Below are 27,992 nucleotides of genomic sequence, written 5' to 3'. Positions count from 1 at the left end.
CAGATGATTGATAGACACGGCTAGAAATAGAGGCGCATGAACCAGTCGCAAGATCACATGATGCGGCGCTGCGCTTGCACGCCGAGTGGAGCGCTTCGCCTTTGTCGCATGCAAGGTCGATCTCGGGCTGCGCCTGGTGTCTGGATGGCTGCAGCGCCTTTGACAACGCATCACTACCGCCCGCCCATAATGCTCTCACCACCCCGCCCCACGCCCATTCGACCAGCCGCTCGCTTCTGGAAGGCAGAGGCTCGTCTCTTAACCCTCGCGTCTATAGGTCTTGTTTCGCTCGGCGGCGATCGATCTGCCTGAACCTCCAGCTCGCCCAGTGCCCCTCAATTTCCCCCGCGGCGCCGGCGGGGGCTCGCCGGACTTTATTTCACCAGAGCACCAGGGGCATTCTACAACATCAGTGCCCAACCAACAGCCCACTGGCCAGCCATTGACCCTCCGCACCCGGCCCGATCCCACCCAGCCGCTCCCCCACGCTGCAAACCCTCCCTTTAGACTTTTCGACCGCCCCGACTCCAATCCTTCACCGCTCGTAACCCCGCCCGCCACCTCTCCCGCCCTCACCCGCCCTCGCCCGCCCTCGCTCCCCGCTGCCTCTCCGCCGCTCAGCCATGGAGACCATCGACCCGACCACCGGCCAGAAGCTGCCGCCCGACGCCATCCAGCGCGTGCTGTACATCGGCCGCAACGTGCACATCTACCAGATCCCGCCGCTGTCCTCGACCAAGGGCTACTCGGCCGCCGAGTGGACCGACGAGAAGCGCAGCAAGAAGATCTTCACCGGCCGCCTGCGCCTGCTCGAGACCGCCGTCCCCAAGTCGTCCTCGACCGCGGCCCTCTCCACAACCACAACCACGGCGGACGCCAGCGAGGATGTCAAGGTGGACCTGCTCGTCGAGGATCCGTCCACGGGCGAGCTCTTTGCTGCCGCGCCCTACACGTCGCCGGCCGTGGTCGAGCAGGCGCTTGACAGCAGCCGCTTCTTCGCCGTGCAGTTCCGCAACCAGGGCATGAAGGCGACGCTGGGCATCGGCTTCGAGGAGCGCAGCGAGGCCATGGACTTCAACATCTCGCTGCAGGACGCGCGTAAGGTGCTCGGCTTCGAGCCCAAGGCCGCCGGCGGCAGCAACGGCTCCTTCGGTGCCGCGCGACCGGCTGGCGCCGCCGCCGCCGAGGAGAAGAAGGACTTCAGCCTGAAGGAGGGCGAGACCATCACGGTCAACATTGGCGGAAGAGGCAGGCGGAACAGGTCGTCGCCGACCGGCGAGAGCCCGTCGGGTGAGGAGAACAAAGACGCGCAGGCCGCGCTGTTCTCAATCAAGCCTCCGCCCGCAAGCAGCAGCGGCGGTGGTGGGCCGGTGCCGTTCCTGCCTCCGCCGCCCAGTGCCTCGTCGGTCAAGGCGGAGAGACGGAGGAGTAGGCCATTGCCGCCACAGGGTGCAACGCCACCCGCAGAGAAGAAGCCAAGTCCGAAAGACTTGGGCTTCGACGACGGAGAATTTGGAGAATTCCAGTGAAGCGGAGAGATTGGGGAGGAGGTGAATGTTCCAGATTCAGCAAATGTTCAACAATGGATCAGGAACAACGCTCCAACGAGTGTATCTGACTTCTTTTGCTCTTTTTCCTTTCTTTTGAGCTCCACTAAACAAATGGAAACTTGCATGTGTCACGGCGTTTGTCAAGCGTTCAGCAATTCTCTCGTCACGTCTCAAAATGGCGTCGTAGACATTCATGATACAGAATTTACTCCATTAGTGAAAAGTTACATTGCCTCGTTGAATCGTACACGCATTCATCCTTGGCCATGGTCGTTAATCGCACCAATCGTTCAACTTTTCGTCCAGTGCAAAGATGTCGAGGTGGACAGACGATCAGAACACCAACCGTTCTAGCAAGACACTCGGTGCTGAGAGATCAGCAGATCTAAAGAAATTGACCAACGGCGATACTTTGGATGGGTGGTTGAAGCAAGTATGCCGGCTTGGATGTAGGTTTGAACGTCCTTTCCTCATGAGTAGCTGAAGCAGATATCCGGATGTGGATGCGAGCATTAAAGTTGTACAAATGCATCCAGATATGAGATTCCACTACACAAAGACAGATGTAGGTGGGCCAATTTCTTTCGTCATCCACCATGGCATCGTTCCTTCATCATTTAAGGGGCATTTACGCGCCGTTGAGCTGATCGTACAGATCGTTGATATCGGCAATGAGCGAATTGCGGTCAGAGCCAGCAGGGCAATCCGTCCACTCGCCTCCATCCCGAATGCAGCGGATCTTTTCGTCCAGTCGGATCTTTGACGAAATCAGCGAAACATTTGCAGAATGCCTGTCAGATCCACTTACCGTGCAACTCTTGGTGACGTTGGCTTCGGCGCTCCTCACGAAACTTGCCTGCAGCAAATCGGCGGCATAGCCACCATCGCCCTCGGTCAGGCAGTCATTGATCCTGGCAAAATCAATGCCGTGCTCCATCGCACAGTCCTCTATCATGTGACGCTGAGGGATCTTCTGGTACTGTCGAGCAAGACAGTATGTAAAGCCAAGATAGATTTTCGGATCCGGGTATTTGTCTGCCGCACACAGCTCGATCTGTCTGGGTGGTCAGGAGTCGTCCAGTGAGCCGCGGGCCCTTGTGTACTGACCATGTTCCCTAAGCACTCGCTCTCGCCGTGCTTACACTCGACGCCGTCATCGTGGTCGGTTGGCTTGCCAATGTACGAGAGGGTGAAGTTGATGCGATTCGAAATCTCGACCATAGTAGGCAGCACGAGCAGCTGCAGGCAGTCGAGGGCATCGGGACATTTCGACCTGCGATCGGAAGACAGTGTTAGACGTGCGTTGGGCTTGCAGCAGCAGTCGGATGTTTGCGGTTGCGGTGGCGTGCCGTGCGCGCCGGTGAAGCGGAACGAAAGGAGGAGCGGGTCCATACATGATGTGTGCCTCCAAGGGCACCTTTTTGGGCTCAGTCAAGGGTTTCTGGGGAGCGGCAGCGCCGACATCTTCGGTGTCTTGGTTCCAGGCGATCGTGGAGCCGGTCGGGGAGAATACGACAAACAGAGCAAGCAGAGCTATGACGGCAACGCGCATGAAGACGGCCAGCAGGGGGCGACGCGGAGGCGGGGATTCGCGTCGCTGGGGCTCGGCCGAATGCGCAAGGGGCAGCGGGTGTTTCTCGTCCATGGCGTAGGTGGATGCGGAGGTGCAGAGATGCAGAGCGGGCTGGACGTGGGGAGCTGGGCGGAGATCAGAGCTCGGGCGGGCGTGACGTTGCACGGAAGGCACCAGCTCTCAGGGTCCAGTGGCAGCAAGTGCAGGCATCGCGGAAGCTTCTTTCCCAGCTGGGGGCACTGCTGCATCGGCTCGATCCCTACCTACGCTCCTCTCGGGCCGCTTTCAGCCTGACGCCCTCGTCAGCTCCGCTGAGCCTGCACTCCGCCCGCCCGCCCGCCCGTCCAAGCCCAAGCCCAAGCTCGGGAGCCACCAGGCTGTACCTAGGTCGGCTGCTTTCAGCAATCTGACTGTCGGCAGATATGGCTCCTTGCAACCCGTTATCATAATTCTCCGGACACGCCCCCCACCAAAACACCGCCAGACTCGAGCAGCCGTCGCGACCAGCAATGGCCCATGACTATGCTGCCGTGCTGCAGCCGCTCACCCGCCACATCAACACCCGCGACCTCTTGCTGCTCTCCCGCGGCTTCTCCGAGACCTACAGGGACCTGGCCCAGCAGTCGAGCCAGCACTTCCTCGCCACACCAGTCACCGCCCTGCCCACTGGCCGAGAGACTGGCACCTTTCTGGCCATCGATGTCGGCGGCACTAACCTCCGCGTGGCCTTCGTGAAATTGCTGGGCGAGGCGGGCGAGCAGAACGGTGACTCGAACTCGACATCACGCCATCATGTCCCGGACAGGCCAACCAAAATCCACCGCTGCCACGAGCGCGCATGGCCCATAGAAGAGCACTTGAAAATGGACCAGGCTGATGATTTGTTTATGTGGATCGGTGACTGCATAGCCGCTGTTGTCCGGGACGCTCTCGGCGATGCAAGCCTGCACATCGACCATCTCGACGAGATCCCCATGGGCATCACTTTCTCTTTTCCTATGAAGTGCGTTCCTCTGATCTCTCTTGTCTTTGATCATGCGTTCGCTGCTTTCCCGAAGTCCACCGGTCGATATAAACCCACCTTCGCTGCTTCCCTTGCGAGTGATCACGACATTGCTGACGAATCCCCTTCTTTCAAAGGCAAGATGCAATCTCTCAAGCTACTCTCATGCCCATGGGCAAAGGATTTGGCATCACGTCGGACCTCGACTTAGGCAAGATGCTCCTCGCTGGATATGCGCGCCATTGCGCCAAAGCCCCAACGTCCAACGGCTACGCCCACCTGCAGAAACCAGCTCCACCCAGTCTACCTAAACTCCGCATAGCCGCCATCACCAACGACACGGTCGCCACTTACGCATCTCTTGCCTACTCCATCAAAGTCTCCAGCAACAGCCGCGTCGTCATGGGCCTCGTTGTCGGCACTGGCACCAACGCAACCGTCCCCATGACCGTCGACAGCCTCGGCTCCTTCAAGACGCACTTTCTCCGCCTCCCAGCAGGAACTTCTCCGCAAAATGCAAAGGTGGTCGTAAACACGGAGTGGTCCGTCTGCGGCACCGACCGGCCCCTGAAAGAGCTCCAAGTTCCAACCATTTGGGATGCTGAGCTCGACCGCGCGTGCGACGCCCCTGGCTTCCAGCCCATCGAGTACATGACGGCCGGCCGCTACCTAGGCGAGCTCGTCAGGCTCGTCCTGGTGCAGCTCCTACCCGAGCAGTGCGGTGGCTCCAAAGAAGACCTGCCACCCGCCCTGCTACGGAGGAATTCCTTGTCCACGAAGTTCCTCGCGACGGTGGTTGCGCTTGCCGATGACGAAGAGCTGGGAAGAAGCTTGCAAGAGCTGTATCCCACTCGCTCGGCGGGCTTCACATGGACGAAAAACCGGATGGAGCTCCTGCGTGCGGTGGCTGCGGCAGTGCAAGTCCGCTCAGCTGCCCTCGTGGCAGCCATGATCGTTGGCCTGTTGGCTCGGGCCGGCGAAATCCACCAAGACAACTTAGAGACGGACCAAAATGAAAACGCTATCCCTGAGAAACCGGAGGCGGAGAAAGAGAGAGAGCAGCTGTTGGTAGTCGCCCATACTGGCGGCGTGATCCTACAGTACCCAGGCTACTTGGAAGATTGTGAGAAGTGGATAGACACCCTGCTATCCGCAGGTTCGCAGAAGAATACGTCAAAGAAGGTCGTTCTTGGCGAGGCGAAGGATGGCGGGGTAATCGGCGCCGCCGTTTTGGCAGGCATGTTTGCAGAGACGAGGTGATTGGATCGGCCTGTCTCTTTGAGTTTTCCCATTTATCATCGGTGGCAAGGCGTCTTTTATTCGTTGTGTCCTTCCCTAGAAGTCACCTGGTGGGCATTTAGAAGCGTGCATGGGGAGTTAGGACGGAAAGAGGGGACTGGATTAATAGCTCGTCGGAGCAGGTAACAGAATATTCCACATGGGTAGTCGAAGCAAACTTCCGGACGTGGGTACGAATTTGAAAACAGTACGAATACGTCAAGACGTGGGACCCAACTGCTCATATAAGTATGCCCTAACACGGCTGTGAATATGAACATTACTCAAGTCGCAATTGATGACATTAAAGCTACATTTAATTATTCCCCCCCGTTTATGCGATCTTGATGGTGAGCTTGCCAAAGTGCTTCTGGTCCCACATGTACTGGTAGGCATCCTTGGTCTGCTCGAGCGAGAAGACCTGGTCGTCGAGGACGGGGTGGATGTCGTTTGCCTCGATGGCGCGGTTCATGTCGTCGAACTGGGCGCGGGAGCCGACGAGCAGGCCGCGGACGGTGCAGAGGTTGCTGAGGCAGTCGAGGAAGGTGGGCTGCTCCTGCTGCTGGCCGCCGACGAAGCCGATGATGGCGATGATGCCGTCGATGCGGACCGACTTGAGCGACTGGGCCATGGTCTTGGGCCCGCCGACCTCGATGACGAAGTCGACGCCGCGGCCGCCCGTCAGCTGCTTGGCCTGCTCGCCCCAGTCGGAGACCTCCTTGTAGTTGAGGACGTGGTCGGCGCCCAGCTTCTTGAGCTTTTCGGCCTTCGCCTGGCTCGACGTCGTGGCGATGACCTTGGCGCCGGCGGCTTTTGCGAACTGCAGGGCAAACATGGACACGCCGCCGGTGCCCTGGGTGACGACCCAGTCGCCCTGCTTCAGGGCCCGGCCCTCGAGGCCGTAGAGGCCGTTCCACGCGGTCAGGGCGGCGCAGCTCAGAGTCGAGGCCTCCAGCCAGTTGAGGTTCTTGGGGACGTGGACCAGGCCGTCCTGGTCGAAGGCGCCGTACTGGCGCAGGCAGCCATCGACGACACCGCCGACGCCGGTGCCAACGGAGGCGAGGTCGAGCGAGCCGGCAATGTGGCCCTGGTTGAAGAGTGTGGCGACCTTGTCGCCCTGCTTGAAGCGAGTCACGCGCGAGCCCACGGAAACGACCTCACCGGCGCCATCAGAAGCCGGGACGACGTTGTCCTGGAGGGCAAAGGGGTACATGCCCTTCGGGATGATGAGATCACGGTAGTTGAGCGAGGCGGCGTGGACTGCGGGGTTGCTGGTCAACTGACTGTGCAGGTGGGAGACGGGGGGGAAGCAGGACTCACACTTGACGAGGACGTCCTTGTCGCCGAGCTTGGGGACAGCGGCCTGCTCGTTCAGAATGAGAGAGTCGTTGCCATTCTGGCCCTTGACGCGCCACTCCTTCTGGGTTGCGGGAACGCTGGACATGTTTGCTGATTGATGGGCACGGAAGCCGAGGGGTATCTTGGTTTGAGAAGTCAACGCAGCGGAAGCGGGGCAGGCAGGCAATTTATTGAAGAAGGCCAGGCGCAGCGGGCAGAATGGGGTTGAAAATCGAGAGCTACCTATGGCTGCATTTGATCATCGGGTGTTGATGACGTAACTACGTCGTCCCGCACGCGTTCGCGGGGAAGGCTCATCAGCCTGGGCCCTGGCCGTTCTTGCGCAGCCTGGCCGAGCGGAGCCGCTCGGAGCAATTCGACAGCATTGCCGAGACCATGACTCGGGCCAGCGAGGGCGAAGTGGATGTGGAGCAAACGGGTGGAGCGCGCGAGAGACACGAGAGGCACAAGGCTGCCCCGCGCGCGGACGAGCTTTTCCATTGCCTCCACCAACAACGCACGCCTTCACCACTCCAGTGACGTCCAGCCTCGGGCAGAGGGATCAAGCCATATCCAGGACCAGGCCAGCATGGTGTCAGACATCGCGTGGCAGCCACCCGGTCTTACCCAAAGCTTAATCGTGCGGCGGGGTCCCGTTCACTAATCACCCGTGCGTACTGTGTAATCAACCATGCCGGCCGCCATCCTGCTTGGTGCCTAATCCGAAGACCCTCATGTTTCAGGAGGAAAATACGATCGCTAAATGCCGTCCCACGTGGCGTCCGCACCTTCACTTCCCCCAGCCTGGGCCGCACAGTGGCCGATCCTCCGCAGCTGTTCCCCCAACTGCTCGCCTCGCTCTCCAACGTCAAGACCAGTTTCCGGTGCAGCGTCTCCGCGTCCGGCGTTGCGTTCCATGTCACTCCCCGCTCCAATCCAAAGCAGGGCCCTTGTGCGGTGGGTTCAAAAGCATATATTTGAGGCTGAGATCAACCGCACGCTCGCAAAATGTGGGTGTGTCAACGCCATCTAAGTACAGCGATTCTTGCTAACGCCATGATCATCCGCCTTGGCTCCGCAAATCGAACTAAGCAATCAACGCACCCCCCATGAAACCACAATCTACTCGCTCTTCCTCTCCTTGAAACACACCTTCAACTCCGGCAACATCAGCGTCCAGCAATCCCTGCTGCCCGTGATGAACTTCTTCCCATCCTCGCCGTCGGCGAAGCTGACCTCGAACTTTGCGATGGTCCTCGCCAAGACGCTCTTGAGCTCCCACATGGCCAGCTTCTGGCCCACGCAGTAGTACGTGCCGAGCTGGAACGGGAACCACGCACTGCGGTCGTGCAGCAGGCCCGCCTCGGGGCTGCCGGCGATCCACCTGGTGGGCACGAAGTCGTTGGCGCGCCCGAAGTAGCGCTCGTCGCGCTGGATGACCCATTGCGGCATCAGCACGACGGTGTTGCCGGGGATGCTGATGTCGCCGTACTTGGCGTCGCGCACGTACAGGCCCTCGGGCGGCGTGACGCGCGGGTTGCCCGACGGGATGGGCGGCTGCAGGCGCAGCGTTTCGTTGACGATGGCTTCGAGGAGGGGCACGCGGTCGAGGAGATCCGGCGTCAGGGTCGAGGGGTCCGCGAGGGCGCTGGCGGGGACCGAGGCAGAGATGGCGGTGTAGAGGTCTTGCTGGATCGAGGGGTGCAGGCTGAGATAGTAAAAGAAGTTGGTCATGGTGGCGGTGGCGGTGTCGCTGTTGCATGGTCAGCGTGGGGGGGGGTTCTTTGTGGATCAGGGGAGGAAGCAGATGGGTATACGTACGCTCCGGCCATGACGAGGCTGCGGGTGTCGTCGTCAAGACCCTCGATGGTCTTGGCTCCCCACGGCTTCTTCTCCTCGAAGGCTTGGATGAGCCAGGCCAAGATGTCCGTCGGGGCATCGGCCTTCTCCGACGTGCTGTGGACGGCCTACTCGAAACGGATCAGCATCTCTGCGGCTCGCTCTGCGCTTGCTCAGCAAAACCACTCACCTTCATCTTTTCCCTCACCAAGTCCCTGCAGTACCGCGCGTAGGGCTCCATTGCGCTCTGGCCGCCAGGCATGCGTCCCAAGATGTTCCCCAGCCACGGAACGTGCTTCAACAGACCCAGCGCAAAGCCGAATTCGTGCATTTGCTTGATGGCGGCGTGGTCGGTGGCGTTGCGCAGGCAGTCGAAGTCGCGACCAAAGCCAACGACACCCATGATGTCGTAACCCAGCCAAGAGATCCAGTCGGTGACATTGACGGGCTTACCGAGGTATTTGGGCTCGGTGAGGCGGTCGAGGAAGAGCGAGATGGTGGATTGCATGCCGTCGTTGTACCTGGCAACTTCTACAAGGCCGTTAATAGGAGAACAGCAGTAGCGGGCTCGAGGAGTCTAACGCTGCGGTGTCATGGAGATTTCCCACGCCCTCCTTCCTCTGCGGTGGTCTTCGGGATCCATCTTGAAGGGCAGGCCCTGGCGCTCGATTCTGGTCTCGGCCATGCCGTAGAAATTGCCCTTCCCGCACGTGATGATTTGGTTGAGCGGGGAGATGCGGGCAATGGAGAGCTCGCGGGGGCCTGTATGCGCCGTTAGCATCGAGTCCCAAAGATAAGAAGAGGCTGCATTACCTGTTCGCACGACGTCTCCATATTTCTCATGCAGTTTATCGAGTTCGAAATGGTACTGAATGTTACGCGAGAGGTACAGGGAGTAGAACTTGGAGATCTTGGCTCCAAGCGGACCGGGAAACTTGCGGAGTCGATGGAAGAAGAGACGGTATACGATGGTAGACACAGCCAAGCTCGAGAGAAAGCCGGTTGCGAAAATGGCGAGGGATGCCACCGAGTCGAGGAGGGGTTTGTGGAAGATTTGAGAATCGGCATAGAGACCGGCAAGCGCAAAAGCGACAAGGCATACAGCGGTTTGAGGGACAACAAAGTCGATTTCCACAAACTGGAGGCCGGCGTGGAATGCCACGCCGAGAACCGAGGACGTAGCCCACGCAGCAATCGCCATGATCTCTGAGAGTCGAGGATGGCGAGAGGAAAGTATGCCGTAGAGGGGCGACCCGCGCAGTGTAGTTAATATACGTCTTTCCCATGATCCAGGCTGCGGCACAGCGGGCGGATATTTCCACGCTGACAGGGATCACGAATGATGCCCCCACTTCTCGGCCTCCTTATTGCCTCTGATCTTCCCAAGCAAAGCCGTTGCGTGGTGTTTGGCCGCGTACTACGGATACGGCTGCAGGCATAAACAATGTTAGCGCGGTCCCTGTGCGAAGCACGTAATCTTTGGCTGTTCAGGGACAAAACAGACGGCTGTCGGCGAGCGAGGCCAGACGAGAGGCGTGGATTGGCCCGAACATGTATTTTACACGGCGAACGGGCTCGTCAATCACACCCACAAAGCGCCGAGCTGACATTATCTGTGCCTGCAACCACGGCAAGACGCACGAGCTTGCACCGCTCCATGGTTAAAAATAAGATGGGCACCAAAATGAAGCCACGCTGATTGGACAAGGAACACCAAAGCGGCGGCCAGGCTCCTCCACTATCGAAAAAGAAGGCTAAGTGCGGATGTGATTTGAAACGTTGCGGGTGAGGTGGCTGTGGCCGTTTGCTCCGACCCGCGTTAGGCCCCTACCAGAAGGATTGACTCGACCGTCCGCGACTCAGAGATGGCGGGCGCGAGTAAGTCACGCCACGTGGGCATAGATTGCAAGCCCAGATACGGAGATCGTGGTCGACAAAGGGGTTCAAAGGATCACCCCAACCGGAACGACCGAGAACGAAGGGGCTCTCTGACCGCCGCGGTTTCGACACTCACACTCGTGGCCGATAGTAGCCGTGAAAATGGCCTTGGGCCTATTGGGTTGACTTCATGGCAGAAGCAATCAAGAGGGTCGCCGGCTCGCCAGGTACGACTACTGTGTACTCACCTCACTCCCGAGCAAGGACTCCGCGCCCCTCCCCAGCTGAGGGTCGCGAAGCGCGGGGACTCTCCACTAAGCGCCATGGCAACGGCATCGACCAAGCCGATACGAGTGGCATTCCTTCGGTCACTTGGACCAATGGCCTGCGTCTGATCGGCACGGACGCCCGGCCAGGCTCCCTATACACAGCAAGTGCATCATGTTTTGCGGAACGGTTTGGCCTTTGGATAATATAACCTGCACCGCCATGTTCAATCCGATCATTTAGGAAAGGAATGGGCTGTTGATTAGCCGAACTGTACTAACGCCGCAGGCGCAGTGGTTTATTAGCACCTAGCCGGAGACGAGTCAAGCGCGGCGAAGCTAGTGGCACGTGGCTTCTGGGCCGGAAGTCAAAGCGCTCCCGGTTATCGTACTAAGGTCCCTGGCAACGATCAGCACGTTCAAAGGGGTTACCTACTCTTCGGCACTCATGAACCTACCCGAGCATGGAGTTCCGAATGTCAAAGTCCATAAGTCGAACCGACCTACTACGTATGTACAAGTCAGAACCCACCAAGTAAGCGACCTAAACCTGACCAGCGACACTTGGTAATAAAGTCGAAACGCCCCAGACATGCAAATGAGGCCACCTGAAAGGAAATAGCTTGCTCCATGGGAGTACCCTTTCGCTACCTTAGACGCACTAACTTTTACTAAGACCTATGGGGCATTCCTAGCCCCTATCTCGGATCAACCAATAACCCTGTATGGACTAACGTCACCACCCGAATCCTGGGAAAGATTAGGCGCTTCGGATATTCCCTTTTCCCTCCTAGAGGCCATACACTAAGGTACAGCCAGTGGTTCAGAAGGCAAAGTGTGGAACGACCCGCCTGTAGTGCGATCCCATGCAACCCCGGGCCGAGGCGAAGGGCTCGAGCACTAGAGCTGGTTGATAGTGTTATCAAAGGAGAAGTGTTCCTCGGCACTAAGTGTAGAGCCGCGACTTGAAATTTTCGACACAGTCTACCTACGAAATATTGAATATACGTTAACGGACCCACGGCCCCACGCTGAGTTGCCTTGGAGTACCAACCAAGAAGCGAAAACTGGTCAACCCCACTCAAATAAGTAGAGTTACTGGACACGCCATCTAGTCTTCGGGGTGGAACAGCCTGGACTTTGCATTTAGTACGTGTTCCTCGCTCCCGAGGGGGTGCAGGTGGGGCTCATGGTGCCTAGTTCGGGGTGAAGCAGGCGATGAACGGTCTAGCCAAGGTCAGCTCTGCACGGTGTGGCCAGAATCCCCGGTGGTTGAGGTCATGGGTCTCGCTCACCTTGGGCTGCTCGGCTGAGGCAGCTGCGGTGGCGTGGTGACGAATGTCCTCGCAGCCGTCCAGGCTGTCGAGGGGCCGGTCCCGCTGAAGCACTACTTGGCTCGCACTCGGATCTTGCGTGAGCCCAATGGTGTCAGCAAAGGGATCAGCATGAGGAAAGAACAAGAAGACTAGGCATTCCGTAAGGCAGCATAGCGCCGCAAACCACGTTTCCGTCACTGTCAGAATCAAGGACGTCGAAGCCGTGGTCTGCTTGAGCCCTCGTGAAGTATGTAACCCATAAGAGCAAGAGCAAGCGGCGGTGCATGACGTGCTCGATAAGGTTCCAGGATGCGAGTGTGCCAGCAATTGGTGTAAATATTGGCGGAATAGTGCGTTTTGATCGGCATGATTGATAAGCCAACATCCGTAGCCCATCCCTCTTATTGTCGTCTCCAAGTCTTCTATCGTCCACGATTTCCAGTCTACCCCAGACTACTGCTTCAATCCCGTACCTCACATTCAACAATTATACCAATCCAAGGCTTCGCTGGCCATTATATGCATCTCACAGACCTGGGACCGCCGACTCGGACCTGGTACTTTTGTGATTTCCTGTACACTCGCGTTGATTAGCGTTCCGTCTTGTTTGCAACAACTAACGTGTCGGAATCCTGGAGGGTGGTAGATGTGATCGAGAGTATGAATTGTCTGTAAGTTGCCCCATTACGGTGTTTTCCAGCTCCAAAGCGGTTGCTATTGGTGGACCTTTGCCTCAGCAGATCTCATCAACGTGGGGCATATTGTTCGAGCCAATTCATTTTGCCTTGCCTCCACGCCCTCGACTTAATCCTTGAACTATCGACGTATGGTAGACGTAGCCGCTGTGACCACCAGCCTCCGCTTGAGTTCTTCCGCTCAGCTCATAACGGTTGAATTTTCGGTTGTTCTGAGAACGCAAGTTGTGACGCGGGTACCTGTACGCATAAGCTATCCACAAATTGATATCAGGACTGTGGTAAAGGCAAATGATTAACTTCATGCAGCGATCTTCGTCCGTCGTCATCTTACACCCAGCTACAAAGACTATTTCGTATTGATATTCGCAGAAGTTTGGAAACGCTCAGTAAAGAAAATAGCCGTGCGGCCAAGCGACGCTCCCCGTTTCCCCATGCCCTAAGAGCTACAATAAATGATCAGATTGATTACATGTAACACTAGAAATCGAGCATAGTCCTGCACTAAACGCAACAATAGTGCCGATATCCTCAGTCTATGGCTCTAGCAAAGATTCCGTAATACATCTTTAATCGTGTGAAGAGCGAGCCTACGTACTGAACAGCACAGCTAAGGTAACCTCGGGTAAGCTCGGTATGCCGACACAAGTCGAGAGTGACGTTTTGGCCAGAGTGCACAGTATCGTTAGACGTTGAAAATTCTCACTCTTGGCCATCATCGTCAGAGAGCGGAAGGGTGACCTGAGTGACAAATTGCGTGCCGATTTGAGAGCTATCAACTTCAAACGCCTCTGACTGGGACATTGTTAGGTGGGTATCTCTGATAGTTCGCTCCTGGCGTACGTCGTCATGGTAGTTGGCCAAAACTTTCAAGCTCCGGAAACCCCCGCGAGGTAGCACTTCATCATTCTGTGTGTGTACAGGAGTTGTCCCGGTTGAGGGTGGATCCCGCATTCTCTGGTGAATCATTTGTGAGCTACTCAAGAGCTGCTGGGAAGGAGACCGTGTCGACCCAATTGAACTCGGCAGAGTAGGAGACAAATCTGGTGGATGTGGCGGGGGCATGAGAGAGGCCGAGCTTCTACCTCTTGGATGATCAATATCCTCGCTTTGCTGCCGTGCTTCGGAGCCGTGTATGCTCTCTTCATCACTCTGGTCGTGCAAGTTTGATACAGTGTTATCGAAAGGGTCGTCGGAAGTGTTGCTGACGGGCCAGACGGCTCGAACATTCTCTTTTTCGAAATCATCCAGAAGAGGGATTGTTGATTGGAGCTTGGAGCGTTCAAAGACCCCCGTGTCCTCGTACACATGTATTGGTATTTTCTGCGCTTTTTGAAGGTGTGATTCAATCGCCGGGAACAGTGGTATGAGTTGATTCGCTTCCTTCACCAGTGCCATCACGCGCTGGACCGTCTCTTGCATTGAGGTAGGAGGCACCTCGGGGAAGTAGGGAGGATCTCCGAGTCTGTGATTTAACGGTGTTGTGGCTGTCCTGCGTGTTGCTACTGGCCCTGGATTGACTCCCTCAGGAGTGTCTGCATGGTTAGTACCGGTGGATCTGGGGAGGTTCAGCTTCTTGGTGCGCCTTGGCCGGTGGTCGCTATCTTCTAGCATATCATCCATGGGGTGCTTCTTGGCGTTGTAAATCGGTTTTGCAGCAGATCCGGGCCGTCGATCCCGCTGACTTCGTCGTGTTGGGGCAGATTTCCTGGAAGGATGGACTAACATGAAATTAGCAGTAACTTGCGTGTAGACCAAGCAGACTTACTCGGACTCTCTTCTGAGTCAGCATTAGCATCAGCATCTTCTACGTCCGAGCCGCTGCCGCTAGATGGCACCATGCAATCGTGCTCGCCGTCAGATTGTTCAGTCTCAGCGTCGACGGCGGTGGGTGTGGACTGCACTTTGAGTCTCCGCTCACGCTTTGCTGAAGCTCTTGGTCTCAAGAACTTGTCCATGGGATGGTATTTATTATCGTAGATGCCTTGCTGAAAGCCGTTCAGAGTACCCCTTGTGGTGTATCGGGTTGAAGGTGGTGGCAGGTCGGGTGAGGTAGAGTCTTGACCTTCCCATGGAAGAGGCATGCCACCGATAACATCTTGTGACGGATGGAGGCCGCTCAAGAGTCTGGATCGCTTCTTCTGGCTTGTGGTACTGGTCGGCGGTTCCAGGACTCCCTACAGTAACGTTAGCAAGATTTCTCACGTGAACTAAGCGGAAAGACCGTATTCTGTAAGAGTCTTACCGGTGACGGGGGCGAAGTGGAAGAATGGGACGACCTGCTCAGATCTGGAGTTGATGCGTACGTCCGATGCTTTCCGTGTCTTGACGCCATGGCTGCGAGGTGAATCTTGACGTTGAATGCCGAAACGCAGAGTGAATGAACGCTGTGAGAGCAGGTTTTCGGGGTGAGAGAGCGATTGCGAACCGCGAAGAATGGGGTGAAGGGCGGATGGTGAGGCCGTGGAATAAGAGACTAGAAGGTGTGCACCTACCGGTTCCGCAGCGTCGCTCAATGCAGAAGTCGCCACACAATGTCCTTTCCCCAACTCGAAAGCGCCAAGCAAGCACGATTTTGACAAGACTCGCGTTGTACCTCACCTACTGCGGCCGAGGTGAGACTTCCCACCAACACACTCAGACACCAAAGAGGAAGAGTTCTCCGGCCATGTTCACGCATCGATACCGTTGAAGAAGAAGGCACTTCCTTCGCTTGCAAAGAGAACAAGGCAATTATAGCTACATAGCCTATGAGGGAAAACACCCATGAAAGCTACCAGCCCCAAACGCCGGTCAGAGGACATATCGATCATTACAGCCGAGTTACACCATGGTTTGACCATTTAGGTAACCCTGCTACCTAACTCTCCATTGTCGCGTTTAGAGAATGAAAGTTTGTACAAGGGAAGAAGGTTTTGATTCGTCCATGCAAAATAGAGAGGGCAACGCCGCCTACAGCAGGAATAATGATAATAATGGTTTTGACTGCAGGTCAGGTGGATATCTTGCGAACGTGGACGGCGAGAAAATAAAGCAATTGGTCCGCTAGAACGCACAAGTGGTATGAACAGGTTGACGGACGCCTGGGATCCCAAAACGGATGTGACCAGGAGCGGCGACAAGAATGTAGAGGAAGCTTTCCCGAAAATTTGTACCGAGAGACAAATTTAACCGCGTGAGGTGAGACGGATGTTTCGGGGAAGTGTTGGCATTATGAATTCCTCGTCGTCAGATGGGTTGTCGTCGACTTCGATCGTGTCGGTCTTGAAGCCCCCGTTCATGCCGTTGATTGAGACTGGTGCTGCAGCGGGCATGAGCTTCGAGTCGGTGTCCATCAAGTCGGGCTTGCTTTGCGTTTGACGTTGCTCTTCACGTTGCCTGGCTTTATCGGCCGCCTTCTCAGCCTTCTCCTTCTGCTTTGCAACTTCGGCTTCGGCGACCTTGACGACCTCGTCAAAGCTCTTCCGGGCGCCTTCAAGCTCTGTCCAGCAGTCACCATCGCGGAGCGATTGGTGCGCGCCACGCTCGCAGAGACTTTGCGCGTTCTCCAAAGCCTTGTCCGCGGCGTCAAATGCCTCAGAGCCAGCATCGCTGTTAAAGCCACCTGGGCCCATGCCGCGGGTTGTGCGGAACCCACCCAAGCCGGCGCGTGGCCTGAACTGGAGCTTGGCAAGGATAGGGTCGAAGTCGTCGCTGTTCTGGTCGTCGTCGCTGTCCTGAGTCTCCGCAGACATGGCCTCCATGCGTGCGGCCATCTTGCCCTTCCGCAGCATATTCCTGCCCATTCCAATGTTCCGCACCAGCGTCTCAAACGCCTTTTGGACTTCTGCATCGTAGTAGACGACAATCATGCTCCGGGTCCGGTATTTGTTCGGGCCGGACGCCTTGGACAATACAGACGCGGTCTTGCGCTTGCGATTGGCGTTGGCCAGGGCTTGTCTCTCGGCCTGATTGGGGATGTGTGGTTGGGCCGGGGCAGGCGATGCGGCGTCGGTGCCATCCTGCTCAAGAAGAGCCTCTTTCCCTTCCTTCAGGGTCTCGGTAGACCCTGTCTTCTTGACTACTTTGTGGACGACGGGGACCTTGGCGATCTCATCTTGCTTCTCCTCTATCTTCGTCGCGATGCGTTGTAAGTCCTCTAGCCAGGTAGGGATGTTGTCGCGGAGGAAGGTGAAGCACTTCTCGGAGTCGGACATGGTACGATATGGACGTTGCGGTATTTACGGTAGTGCGCGCGAGGGGGATCGACGGTGCGGGTACGCCCTCGGCTGCAGGGCGAAGGTGCCGGTGAGGTAAGGACAGCAACTGGCTGAGGTGGCGGGCGGGAGACGGGGTTATGGGTGGTCTTGCTGAAGGCAATTGCAAATGGTTCGGCCGGCAGCGCCTGAGGAGAAGGGAAGAGGAGAGAACGCGAACGAACGATCTGGGGCCCTTCAGAGAGCACGAAGGATAATAGTGGAGAGGCAGGGATTCGCTGCACGGGCGGCCGTCGTCGCGATTTGCTCGACCGGGGTAGGGCGGGAGCGGCAGCGGTTTCGGCCGGCAACACGCACGGCGGACGAAGGTGGGAACGAGGCGGATGCCCTTGCGGCGAGCGAGCAAGCGGCGTGCATGCGACATCTGTCGGCGCAGGTGCAGTTCAAGTAGCGGAGCGGAGGCGGAGAGGTCGCCTTCACGGACGAACGCACGCAGCCGGGCCGTCCCTGGGGGCTGGGACGAAGTCACGCACGCCGCTGCAGCAATTCGCTCTTGCATGCGGCGCCCACGACCCTCTCTCGCCTCGCATTCGCTTACCCAAAGGCCGTTCTCGCCGCAGACACGCAATTTACCGCTGCGCCGCCCGGCCTTGCCGCCAGGTCAACCGCTCTTCCACCCCGCCATCAGCAGCGCGCAGCCATCGGCCCCCCAGGGAACGCCCGGCCTCGCACGCTGCCCTCAGCACCACTACTTCTGCACGAAGCCGCGGCGGCGGCAGTGCGCGTGGGATGGCCAGGACGAGGCGCAATCACCGGGCAGCGGCCGGGAAGGAAGGCTTCGGGCACCCAAGGGGCTACATTCAGCAGCTCCGAACGTAAACGCCGCGTCGACGCCGCAACCGCTGGCGCCGCCGCGCCGCCGATGGAGCCAATTCCTTAGTCAAACGGCCGGCAATCAGCAACTTCGCGGGATGGCTGTCAGATCGCCCCGGCCTTAGCCGCGAGAGCGCCCACTGCGCTTGTCTCGATTCCCTCCCGTGCCGCGGGCGACTCCACCGCGCCCAGGCACCAGTCCATTGGAGGATAATCTCGCCGCCTGTCGAACCATTGGCTCGAGCTGCCCGCCGGCCCGCGAAGCTGCACGTTTGACCGTTGCGACGAGGCTGCATGTGTTGCTGAGTTGTCCTACGCACGACGACCCGTACGAGACAGGCGTGCCAGCCCAATGGGAGCGACCCATGCCCTTAACAGCGCTTAGGTGAGCGGTGTGGCCGGCCAAACCGGTGGGACAGGATTCCCCGATTCGGCGCGCGCGACAAGCTTGCAGGACATCACGCGCTCCGCGTGTGAAGACATTGGACCGGGTTTCGACACTGCAGCAGCAACATGCCGCTGCGCATGTGCTATGGAGTCGTACAGTCACGCCCGCCCCGGCTCCATCCGCCTGGGCGCCAGCGCTCAAGGGACTCGTCACTGAGCCCTTTCTCTTACTCAAAAGGCACAATGCACATTCAAAGGGGCAAACTCTGATCGATGTGATGACGTGCAGCTTTCTTGATTGCTCGGTTGTCAGCGCCTCAGGAGGTTGCACGGAATGCACCCCTCTCCCTAACAAGCCCACCCATCTCCATCCTCTCCATCTACGGCCACAACTCCTGCATCTTCCATTCGGCCGTGTCCTCTTGGTACGTATACAAGTAGCGTCTAGCCTTCTCTGGATCGCTTATGTCGGTCTGTTCTACCTCTTGCGGCCTGATCACCACCACTCTGAAGTGCTTGCGTGCCACCGGGTCATGCAAGTCCTCGACCTTGGCCCCCAGCTTCAACTTCTCTTTGTCATAGGGCTCGGTGACCGGCCTCCCCGGCGGCGGGGCGCGGAAGCTGCCTGGGAAAAGCGAGGGCGGTCAGCGAGAGGTCGTGCAACACCGCGAGCGTAGCCATGACACAAGAGTTCCCGGTGTGCGGCATGCTCGCGTCTCTTTGCTAGTACAGGAACCGAGGCATCGGTGTGTTCTGGAAGGCCACGAATTGCCTCATGTCTCTGCTTGAAGCAGCTCTCCAGATCTGGTGGTCCACCCTCCTTGCATCAAATGATATCTACCTCCCAAGTATTCCCAGACAGAAGGGTGTCCAATAGCTACCGCAATTGCTTCGTATCCGACGCAAACGAGGTGTAAAGTAAAATGAGACTAGAGAAAGACGTACCTCTCAGGGCAGGGGAAGTATTGCCAAAGTGCCCGGTGACCTCCTTCGCCCAGCTCCAGTCCGCTTCCTTTCCGGGCTTGACAACCCTCATTCTCTTTCCGACCTCGCTCTTAACGGTGCGTACACCCGAGCTCTCCTCGCTGTCCCCCTCGACATCCGGCCCAATTACAAATGCGTCACCCTTGATTCTCCACTGCGTCATCGTCGGCTGGACCCAGTAAACGGCCTCGACAGGGCCGCCTCCGCCGCTGCCCTGCCACTGCTCCTCGCTGCTCGCGTGGCCCGCGCTCGAGCCGAAGATCTGGGGTACCTTGAGCATGCGGATGTCCGTCGTGAACGTCGGCAGGTCGCTCTCGTAGACACGCTCGTTCATGGGCGCGTTATTGTGCTTGTTTTCAGGCAGCTCCGCCCAGAAACCGCGGAAGATGCAGTAACGCGCGCGGGGCAGGTATGGGACGGGAGAGCCTTCGGGTGCCTTTTGCACCGTGGAGAGGACGAATTCGGGTGAGTCGAGCTTGGATAGGTGCGACTGGAAGGCACTTTTCCAGGGCGCGGGCCCTTGCTCTGCGCTGCCGGACGTGGACGACATGGTGCGCAGGATTTGCGTAAGGCGGGGTTTTGCGCGTGGGAAAGCTATGGTGGCGGCAATACTGCAGGTGAGATGATCGTGTAGTAAGTGCGAGAGCAATCGGCGGCTATGTGTACCTTTTTCGTGGTGGGCTGATAGCTGTCAATGACGCTGTGACTTTTGAGGCGGGGAGCTTTAGCTAGGTACGTGGGGCACGAGTAATGACGTAAAGACGAACGCCGTCAGAAATGTGAGCGGAGGGGACCTCGACATTGAATTCGATGAGACTCTCGAAGGATAAATTACATGACTACTGGCTGAGCTTACTTTTGCGCGTTGCGTACTCCCTTTTTTTTTTTTGGCGGTTGGCTCATTAGCTTTCGCGAGGCCTTATATTGCTGTAGAAGTATACTGGGATAGTGGACTACGTATCTAGCACTGCGAGCCTGGGTGGCGTGTTCCAATATTTGGAAATTAAATACTATCATAAATCCTAGTCCCTACGCACGACTTTGATGCCGCTGTCACCGCCTGGAACGGCACCCTGTCCGCCGAGCGCCTCCATCTCCTCAATATCCATATCCTCAAAAGACTTGGTTCCTGGCGCAGATGACGCGGACTCTCCGTTCTCAGCTGTCCTCACACTTGTGGGTCCAGGAGGTCCGCCGGCTTCAGCCTCTGCTTCTTTTTTCCAAGCTTCCCTCTCCATCTCATCAAACTCATCTCTCCTGTCGAGCCAACGCTCTTGAACATCTCGCGGCTCCATCATAGTCTCCCCTTCTCGCATGGCAATCTGCCAGACAGTCTCATTGACACCCTCGTTGCTGCCAAATGCGTATCCACCGGCGCGGTCGATTGCACGCAGGAGCATCAACATAGACTGTTTGTCCTCAACGGCCAACGTGTGGAATGACAGTAAGCCGAAGTTTTCAATCATCTCGCAAATAGCCGCGTTCAGAGACGAAAACTTCGATTTTGGTCTCCGAGGGTCGTCCTCGTCATCAAGGTTGGTGAGGTCCACGTTGTCTTCTCCCTCCTCACTTGTTGGAGGCTGTGCCCCTCTGTTGCCAAACCGGGAACCTTGCTCAGCCTCCAAGTGTGGTAGAAGATAGTCCAATGCCTGAACTTCAGTGTAGAAATCGAGGTTGAAGGGTAAGTCTGGGTAGTTGCGGAGGTTGTCGATTTTAGTGAGGACGTTGATGTGTGGGAGATCCATCTGGAGCATCCCACGCAGGGCGACGAGGAGAGCTGAGATATATAGCGAGGGTTGGGAAATCACATATGAGTCTGTGAGTTGTACTACTACGAGCTGTGCAAGTACGCTGTCAGCTCATGTTGCCAAAGGCCATTGGGGAAAGGACTGCGGACTCTGTACCCAAGCTTTTCTAACCGCAAAAAGATATGGCGTAGCGAGGAGTGATGCGTGAAGAGCTCGACTTGACCAGGGCAATCGAAAAGTATGTAATCATCTGCAACGCCTTTGATCAGCACAGAAGCGGCGACCTACGGAGAGACCGCGCACCTCCGAGCTCCTTTAAGCCGGCCTCAAGCCAGTCCAGGTTGTGCTCCAGCTCTTCCAGAGCATAGAGTACGCCTCCATTGGGACCAAGTTCTTCCGCCTCCATAATATCCTCCAGAGTCACGAGATCGCGCACATCGAGGGCAACGGGGTATGAGGTGTGATCGTTGGCGGGGTCGAGGTTGACGACGGAGCACTTGCGACCGATGGCGGACGTGAACTGGTGCATACCATTGCAGTAGGTAGACTTGCCCGCGCCGGGCGAACCTATTACCAGTTGCGCGAAGGGCATAGCGGGTGGTGTTGCAGGAGTTGTTTGGGTTGCGACAAAAAGTGAATCTCGAAGACGCTCGAATGGAAGCGCGCCGCCGCCGATCATGACGAACTGGCGCGGGGGCCAGAAATCGTTGCCGCAATTGTTCTGCCACCGCCTTGCCGCCCGTCAACACCAAACAACAGCTTCTATTGCCTTACACCTCTCCACTTTACCACAACCAACCTCTCCAAGGCCCAATATGAGCTCCAGTAAGTCCGGACCAATACTTTCTTGTCAAGTGCTGACCATCTCATAGACCAGTTCGAGCTCACGCAGCCCCCCACCGACGCGATCTCGTCCCTCACATTTGCGCCTGGCTTCCCGACCCGACTACTTGTCTCGTCTTGGGATAAGCACGTGTACATTTACGATACGCACTCGCAACCAGGCGGCGAACTGCTGCAGAAGGTTGAGCACCGCGCGCCTGTGCTGGACGTATGCTTTGGCAAGGATGAGAATGAGGCTTTCAGCGCAGGCCTGGACTGGGACGTGAAGAGGTACGAATAACATCGGAAGGCAAGGGCGCCCAGGACTGATTGATGTGAAACCTGCAGGATCGACTTGCGGACGGGCGAAAGCACGGTGATGAGTAGTCACGAGGCCGGTGTCAAGTCCGTCGTCTACAGCCGCGAGCATGCCCTACTAGTATCAGCGTCTTGGGACGCCACGCTGCATGTCCACTTTCTCCTCGACACCGCACAGCCACCGACAACAATTCGGCTTCCGAGCAAGCCCTTCTCCCTCTCCGTCACCGCGACCAAGCTTGTCGTTGCCATGGCATCGCGCGCCGTGCACATCTACGACCTCAAGGCCCTCCAGATGCTCTGCTCTGAGAATCCCGACCCGGAAAATATCCTCTCGCCTGAGCCGTGGCAGCGGCGCGAATCGTCGCTGAAGTTTATGACGCGCGCCGTTTCGTGTATGCCCAACGACGCCGGTTATGCCAGTAGCAGCATCGAAGGCCGCGTCGCTGTCGAGTGGTTCGACCCAAGCGCCGAAAGCCAGGCACGCAAGTACGCTTTCAAGTGCCATCGTCAGAATGTTGAAGGGGTAGACACTGTTTATCCTGTCAACGCCCTCGCGTACCACCCCCACTTCGGCACATTCGCCTCTGGTGGTGGTGACGGTGTTGTGGCGCTGTGGGACGGCATTGCGAAGCGGAGAATAAGGCAGTACCAGCGCTACCCAGCCAGTATCGCCGCTCTGTCTTTTTCGGACGATGGCAAGCATCTCGCTGTAGGCGTGAGCCCAGGGTTTGAGGATGGCCAGGAAGACATGCCGGAAGGACCCGTCAAGGTCCTCGTCAGAGAGCTCGGGGAATCTGAGGCGAAGGGCAAGAGCGCCAAATAGTGGGACAGCGAACGGAATCAGGGAATTTGGAGTTTGGAGTTGGATCACACGGCCGGCGATGACCTCGTCCAGCCCTGCTTCGTCGCATGGAACAGGTTGTCTTGGGTTCGAAAGGCCCCTGCAACAAGCACTTTTCTCAAAGCCATCGCACCAAGACGGTGAAGACCGGTAGCACAATTGCTCGCAAATCGCTGCAAAAGAAAGATTCGGGCGGCAGTCAGAGCCTCACAACGGCAAGTTCATTACTCCCGAAGTGCTTCTTGCCAATCAAATAACAATTGTCTGTAGTCATGACAAACATACCATGAATCCAATGAACCACTCGTCAATTCGTTTTCTACTCATGTATGTTCATGCTCTGAATGTTCGTCGGTTGGGTCTGATACCTTCATACTTTAACGGTAATGCCGCAATAGAAGGGCCTCGGCAGGCTTCCACAGAGGGGCACAAAAGTCCATCGAGTCTGCGAGGTGTGCTGCACATAAACCAGTTCGCTACAAGTGATATAATCTCCACCCTTCATGCAACGTCGGTATTTCCCGGTACATCGCATTGACAGGCTTGGATAATGCGTTGAGATAATTAATTCCGTTGGTGCAGAGTATGTAGGTTGTCACAACAGTAAGTTTACAATAGGATGGGCTTCCCTCTTTCTCTCTCTCAAAACAATAAATCGCACACGGCCGGGGTATCTGAAATCAAAATAAAACAAACGAAAAACAACTGTTGACTGCTTTAGACAACACAATCAAACATTTCAGCGAAGGCTGGGAGTAGATCTGACTGTTTTTGATTGCCGTTGTGCGCTACAACTTGGTGTTGTACGCCACCGCAAAGGCTTGTTATGAATGTAACCAACCTTTTTATTTGGTGCTCGTGGCAGACCAGCAAGGTGGCTGATACGCTCTGCACAAGTGCTCCCGATGCTGTGATTGCTTTGGAGGTCGGCCTAGCGTTCTGATCATGAAGCTGAAAATAGCAGCCCACGCCGCTTCGACAGCCTGGTTCCATCGTCCCGGTGCTATCCAAGCTCGCCGGAAATCTGCTTTTGCACTTGTGCAAAGGAAGATTCCTCCTTTTTCTTCCAACTCGTGCAGTCTTTGGTGGCTGATAGGGGTTTTCAGGAATGCTCTGGCTGTTGGTGACGGTGGTAAGGCATATTCTTGATTGCTTGTACCCAGCAATTGATCCGGAGCAATATTTTCCCCCTGGACCAAGGATCTTGGCCATGATGTCGGATGGTCGTCTCATGAGATGTCGTCTGGGACGTTTCCGCCTAGGATTCTGGGAAGTTCCAGAGTATTTGTCGCAGTGATACACATGCTCGCATGAGAATGCTGACATAGCCTGCGCTCCTGCTGTACAAGAGAAGTTCTTTCTCTCTTGCTCTTGTTCAGAGTAGCCGCCTTTCTGAATGTCCACTTTCCAATCTTCTGGGCAATTTCTGGGCGTCTTCCAAGCTCAAGGGCACAACAACATCTTGCTCCTCATCTCTATCCGCGAAGTTGATGTCTTCAACGCGTTGAGTTGACGGGCTCATCCTCCGGACCTTGGCTTCTTTCATCGGACTGTCACCGGAGCCCTTCCACATTCCATCCAGATTTCCGTCCTCTAGGGCGCCGGGGGTGGTGCTCAGCTGCCTCTTTCTCGCCTTGCTGAGGCGATCGAGCGCAGTCTTGAAGTCGTCGAGGACGATGGTGTCGGTCAGGCACTTGAAGACGAAAGCGAGCTTCCAAAAGGGGTTAATACCGTCAGGCAGGGCGTGTGCGTTGAAGACGCGGGTGACGGCGAGGATGTCGATGATGATAAAGATGAAGGAAACGAGCATGGAGCCGAGGAGCACGCCAAAGCGGGGCGAGATGCGCACAATGTGCCAGACGGACAGGTCGTAACGCGTGTGGATATTGTAGATCAGGTTAATCGTTGTGAAGATCCACCATGGGTCGCTGCGGGGCGCGCATCATAACGTCATGGTCAGCCGTTTTCGTTTACATCATTATATCCCCACTTTGACATGGGAGTCTGTAGCTTACCGGAACAAGGCTTCCCAGGGTCGGGTCTTGAGGAAAATCTTGTTGATGTTGTTGAAAAAGGCAAAGTTGGCGTAAATCTCGAGGACCCAATAACCAAAGCCCAGAACGACGGTGGTGATGTAGAAAATGGAGACCTTGCGGGACAGAAACGGCTTGTTCTTTAGCCAGGCGATGACATTGTGCAGGCACCAGGAAGCGTTCAGAAACACTGCAGTGGACGAGAGGTACCAGCCGTAGTAGGGCTCGTGGGCGAAGATAAAGGTGCCGTGGAACATTCCCATGATAAGCTGGTCGGGAGAAGGGTGTTAGCAATGCTGCGTGGTTGCCGCATCGGGAAGGGCGAGGCGACTCGCATACCTCGATGAGAATGAGCTTGTGGAGGAATACACCACGGCGCATGTTGGCGATGGTGATGCAAGTCATGATGACCAGACCGCCGACCCTGCAGAAAAGCGTCAGTCGCGAGGGAGCGCATTCGGAAGGTAGACTCGTACATGAAGCCCTGGGCCCAGGCCTCGAGGACCAGACCATCGGGATTCGTTGGCCGCCCCGTTGCGGGCTCGGCAGTGGCGCGAGGAGTGAGTAAAGCGGCAGGATCCATATCATAGAAGGAGGCAGAGGGCGGGATTCGACTACATGTTCAGCATTGAGGCGGAGGGCGAGGAGGAGGTAGCGCAGGTAGCTGAGAGGCGTGGAAGGAGCTGAGATGATGGTGCTAGGGCGAGCAAGCGAGAGCGGAGAAGGGCACCACACGTCAGCCGGAGCAGGCACCCCAACGGCAACGGAAGGCAGAAGTAGGTACGGAGGGCGCAGACCGGGTTGGCGGGAAAAGTTGGAGATATGAGCAGGACCAGGCCGGCCAGCCCTGTGCAGCGCCTCCTCCTCCGCACCTCCACACAAGCCCACAAGCGCGCGAATGAGCGGCTCTGAGGCTTGCTATGGCGGGCTGGGCAACCGCAAACCCAACTAGCAGACGCCCCAACATCACCAGCGCCCGGCGCAACACGTAACATGGCCGGCAGCAGCTGGTCTCGCTGCCCCCGGGGTTGCACTGCTGGCAGCCAGAGGGACGGGCTGGGCGGTGGCTAGTCCCTAGGGGCGCGAGCGCGGCGAGGAAGAAGCCGACGGGGGTAATAATAGCATGAGTGGTGCGGAGGCGGCGTGGTAGGCCGATCTTCTGAGCACTGCCGGACCAAGCCAAGCCCCGGCCATCCAGAACGCGAGTGCGAGGTCGACGTCGCAATGCCAATGATGTACGTAGCAGCAGACAACACGCCACGCACCGCGCGCCATCCCCCCTGTTTGCTGAAGATTCGCCAGAACTCGGGCCTTCGCTCCGTCTGTTGTGTGGCGCCCGCTGCGCCCGGGCTGCATGGGGTGCGGATCGTGGGCACTCGTCCCGTCCACACTGGCGGCCAGTCCGCAAGCGGAAGCCGAGGGTGTGCGGCCACGGCAAGTGCCACAAACTCTCCGTGGTGTTGGTTGTGGCCGTCGGTGCCTGGCCATGTGGCTCTGTGGCTCGCTTGGGGAAACGCCCATGGCGGACCGGGGTGGGACGCAGGTGCTGGTGCTTTTGCGGGGTAGTGGTTGTCGGTGCTCATCAGCCAGCTACTAGTAGGTAGTCCCTCAGCCGCAGCGGGCGGGGTTGCAAGTGCGCATTCCCTCGGACCATGGGAACAGACGCCTGAGATGGAATGCCGTGCGTGGTGTTGCGCAGCCGTCAGCCGAGCAAGCACAGGCAGGATTCGAGATTCGAGATTCGAGATTCGAGCAACGGAGGCACATGGCTGAGCGGATCCTACCTACCATCCCGGCGGCTCATTCCCGTCGAGCCCCCGGCTTCTTTTTCGGCCTGATGAGTCACTGTGTTCTGCACCCGTCGTCGCTGGAGAGCTCAGGGTGCGCCGAAGGGACGACCGAGCGGCTCTGCGGCTGAATTCTCGGGCTCCCTTGGTGGATGTTTGGCCCGCACGCACTTGAGCAGCGAGTGTCTCAGCCTCTTGGGCCAGCTTGCACATGGTCCCGCATCGTTGTCACTGCTACTACGGTGGCGCATCTGCAATGGGAAGCGCAGGACGGATGCAGACCAGAATCCCTGGCCAAGCATAGCGTCGTTTTTCTGTCCTGCCTCATCAAATCGTGCAATCTAAAATCCAATACTGAAGGAAGGACAGGTGACCCCAACATGGGAGTTGGCGGATAAACCGGAATGCCAACGGCTGCAAGCTGTCTTGCCCTGTAAACCCATGCTGTCTGGGTCTCACGCTGGCCGCTATACATGTCGCGAACAACGACCAACTGCGTGCATCGACTCACGCCGAGCGTTTCGAGCGTCGCAGATCGCGCAGACAGCGTCGTGGAAGTCAGCAACTTCGAGGTCGCAGCGATTAGCAATCGAGCGCCGCAGACTCCACCACCCCCGAGCCACGGCGATATCTTCGCCGCGGTGCTGCCGGCGATCAGGCAGCTTGCGCAAGGCTGATGAGACGCCGTGTGCACCATCTAGGTGAGAGGTTGCCAAGACCACGGTTTTAAAACGGACAATCTCGAGGCCGGAGAGGGCATTGGACGGCGCCAGTCGAGCGGGGGCGCGGTGTTGGGGCAAAGGGGCGCTTCCATGACGGCGGTGGTGGTGGACGTCATGCTGCCGTGCCGGTGTCTGGCCGTTGTCCATTGCGAATGCAGGGCCCGAGCCTGAGGCCAAACAAGATTCCAGCTGGCTGCCGCAGAGGGGCAGGAATGTGCGGGTGCCCGCTCGCAGCGCGCCATAAGAGCGCTGGTTGCCGCTTCCGAGCTCGTGTCATTGTGCTGCGCCCGACCAACCACGACCCGCCGTGCCTGCCCTCCCAGCTCCACCGGGCCGCCGACGTCGTCGAATCTCCACCACAGCGCCCTACCGCAGCGGCTGCTCTGAAACGCTGGACAGGCCCAGTCTAAAACACCTCCACTGCCATTGATAACAACCCTCCGCCACTCCCGCTTGATTCTATTTCAGTCCCCGCCCTGCCGCCCAAAAGGGAGCTGCCAGCTACCGACCCACGCTCTGCACGCTCTACACCACTGCTCACC

The 27,992-nt window shown here is 57.5% G+C and overlaps 11 protein-coding genes across 11 annotated transcripts; 3 read left to right on the top strand and 8 right to left on the bottom strand.

The window, feature by feature from the left end:
• Window positions 1-623: 623 nt before the first annotated feature.
• Window positions 624-1,529, top strand: BKCO1_16000175 (adaptin ear-binding coat-associated protein 1; the record flags this gene model as incomplete). The annotated part of the gene is made up of 1 exon (XM_020271449.1): window positions 624-1,529. One exon carries the CDS (start codon window positions 624-626, stop codon window positions 1,527-1,529), a length of 906 nt encoding a protein of 301 aa, XP_020131781.1.
• Window positions 1,530-2,178: 649 nt separating this feature from the next.
• BKCO1_16000174 (gamma interferon inducible lysosomal thiol reductase) lies at window positions 2,179-3,195 on the bottom strand (the record flags this gene model as incomplete). Its single annotated transcript, XM_020271448.1, has 4 exons — window positions 2,179-2,307; window positions 2,359-2,604; window positions 2,658-2,823; window positions 2,945-3,195. 4 exons carry the CDS (start codon window positions 3,193-3,195, stop codon window positions 2,179-2,181), a joined length of 792 nt encoding a protein of 263 aa, XP_020131782.1.
• A 437-nt stretch (window positions 3,196-3,632) lies between these two features.
• BKCO1_16000173 (hexokinase family protein) lies at window positions 3,633-5,386 on the top strand (the record flags this gene model as incomplete). Its single annotated transcript, XM_020271447.1, has 2 exons — window positions 3,633-4,126; window positions 4,264-5,386. The coding sequence occupies 2 exons, from the start codon at window positions 3,633-3,635 to the stop codon at window positions 5,384-5,386; spliced, it is 1,617 nt and encodes a 538-aa protein (XP_020131815.1).
• Window positions 5,387-5,738: 352 nt separating this feature from the next.
• Window positions 5,739-6,848, bottom strand: BKCO1_16000172 (alcohol dehydrogenase; the record flags this gene model as incomplete). The annotated part of the gene is made up of 2 exons (XM_020271446.1): window positions 5,739-6,664; window positions 6,725-6,848. The coding sequence occupies 2 exons, from the start codon at window positions 6,846-6,848 to the stop codon at window positions 5,739-5,741; spliced, it is 1,050 nt and encodes a 349-aa protein (XP_020131816.1).
• A 1,016-nt stretch (window positions 6,849-7,864) lies between these two features.
• On the bottom strand, window positions 7,865-9,782 carry BKCO1_16000171 (cytochrome p450; the record flags this gene model as incomplete). The annotated part of the gene is made up of 5 exons (XM_020271445.1): window positions 7,865-8,495; window positions 8,564-8,709; window positions 8,772-9,112; window positions 9,164-9,343; window positions 9,395-9,782. 5 exons carry the CDS (start codon window positions 9,780-9,782, stop codon window positions 7,865-7,867), a joined length of 1,686 nt encoding a protein of 561 aa, XP_020131813.1.
• A 3,656-nt stretch (window positions 9,783-13,438) lies between these two features.
• BKCO1_16000170 (dead deah box helicase) lies at window positions 13,439-15,071 on the bottom strand (the record flags this gene model as incomplete). Its single annotated transcript, XM_020271444.1, has 4 exons — window positions 13,439-13,531; window positions 13,580-14,457; window positions 14,505-14,913; window positions 14,982-15,071. The coding sequence occupies 4 exons, from the start codon at window positions 15,069-15,071 to the stop codon at window positions 13,439-13,441; spliced, it is 1,470 nt and encodes a 489-aa protein (XP_020131814.1).
• Window positions 15,072-15,903: 832 nt separating this feature from the next.
• BKCO1_16000169 (uncharacterized protein) lies at window positions 15,904-16,932 on the bottom strand (the record flags this gene model as incomplete). The annotated part of the gene is made up of 1 exon (XM_020271442.1): window positions 15,904-16,932. The coding sequence occupies one exon, from the start codon at window positions 16,930-16,932 to the stop codon at window positions 15,904-15,906; it is 1,029 nt and encodes a 342-aa protein (XP_020131916.1).
• A 1,640-nt stretch (window positions 16,933-18,572) lies between these two features.
• Window positions 18,573-19,726, bottom strand: BKCO1_16000168 (atp binding protein; the record flags this gene model as incomplete). The annotated part of the gene is made up of 2 exons (XM_020271441.1): window positions 18,573-18,817; window positions 19,138-19,726. The coding sequence occupies 2 exons, from the start codon at window positions 19,724-19,726 to the stop codon at window positions 18,573-18,575; spliced, it is 834 nt and encodes a 277-aa protein (XP_020131915.1).
• A 472-nt stretch (window positions 19,727-20,198) lies between these two features.
• Window positions 20,199-21,603, bottom strand: BKCO1_16000167 (atp binding protein; the record flags this gene model as incomplete). Its single annotated transcript, XM_020271440.1, has 3 exons — window positions 20,199-21,014; window positions 21,074-21,174; window positions 21,228-21,603. The coding sequence occupies 3 exons, from the start codon at window positions 21,601-21,603 to the stop codon at window positions 20,199-20,201; spliced, it is 1,293 nt and encodes a 430-aa protein (XP_020131908.1).
• Window positions 21,604-21,739: 136 nt separating this feature from the next.
• Window positions 21,740-22,890, top strand: BKCO1_16000166 (nuclear pore complex subunit; the record flags this gene model as incomplete). The annotated part of the gene is made up of 3 exons (XM_020271439.1): window positions 21,740-21,749; window positions 21,797-22,037; window positions 22,095-22,890. The coding sequence occupies 3 exons, from the start codon at window positions 21,740-21,742 to the stop codon at window positions 22,888-22,890; spliced, it is 1,047 nt and encodes a 348-aa protein (XP_020131907.1).
• Window positions 22,891-24,283: 1,393 nt separating this feature from the next.
• BKCO1_16000165 (uncharacterized protein) lies at window positions 24,284-25,524 on the bottom strand (the record flags this gene model as incomplete). The annotated part of the gene is made up of 4 exons (XM_020271438.1): window positions 24,284-24,836; window positions 24,924-25,210; window positions 25,281-25,365; window positions 25,418-25,524. The coding sequence occupies 4 exons, from the start codon at window positions 25,522-25,524 to the stop codon at window positions 24,284-24,286; spliced, it is 1,032 nt and encodes a 343-aa protein (XP_020131910.1).
• Between the last annotated feature and the right edge of the window lie 2,468 nt (window positions 25,525-27,992).

This window comes from Diplodia corticola, assembly GCF_001883845.1.
Source record: "Diplodia corticola strain CBS 112549 chromosome Unknown scaffold16, whole genome shotgun sequence".
NCBI classification, from domain to species: Eukaryota; Fungi; Ascomycota; class Dothideomycetes; order Botryosphaeriales; family Botryosphaeriaceae; genus Diplodia; species Diplodia corticola.
The sequence above is the reverse complement of the archived record's forward strand: the minus strand, read 5'-3'. Positions and strand labels throughout refer to the sequence as shown.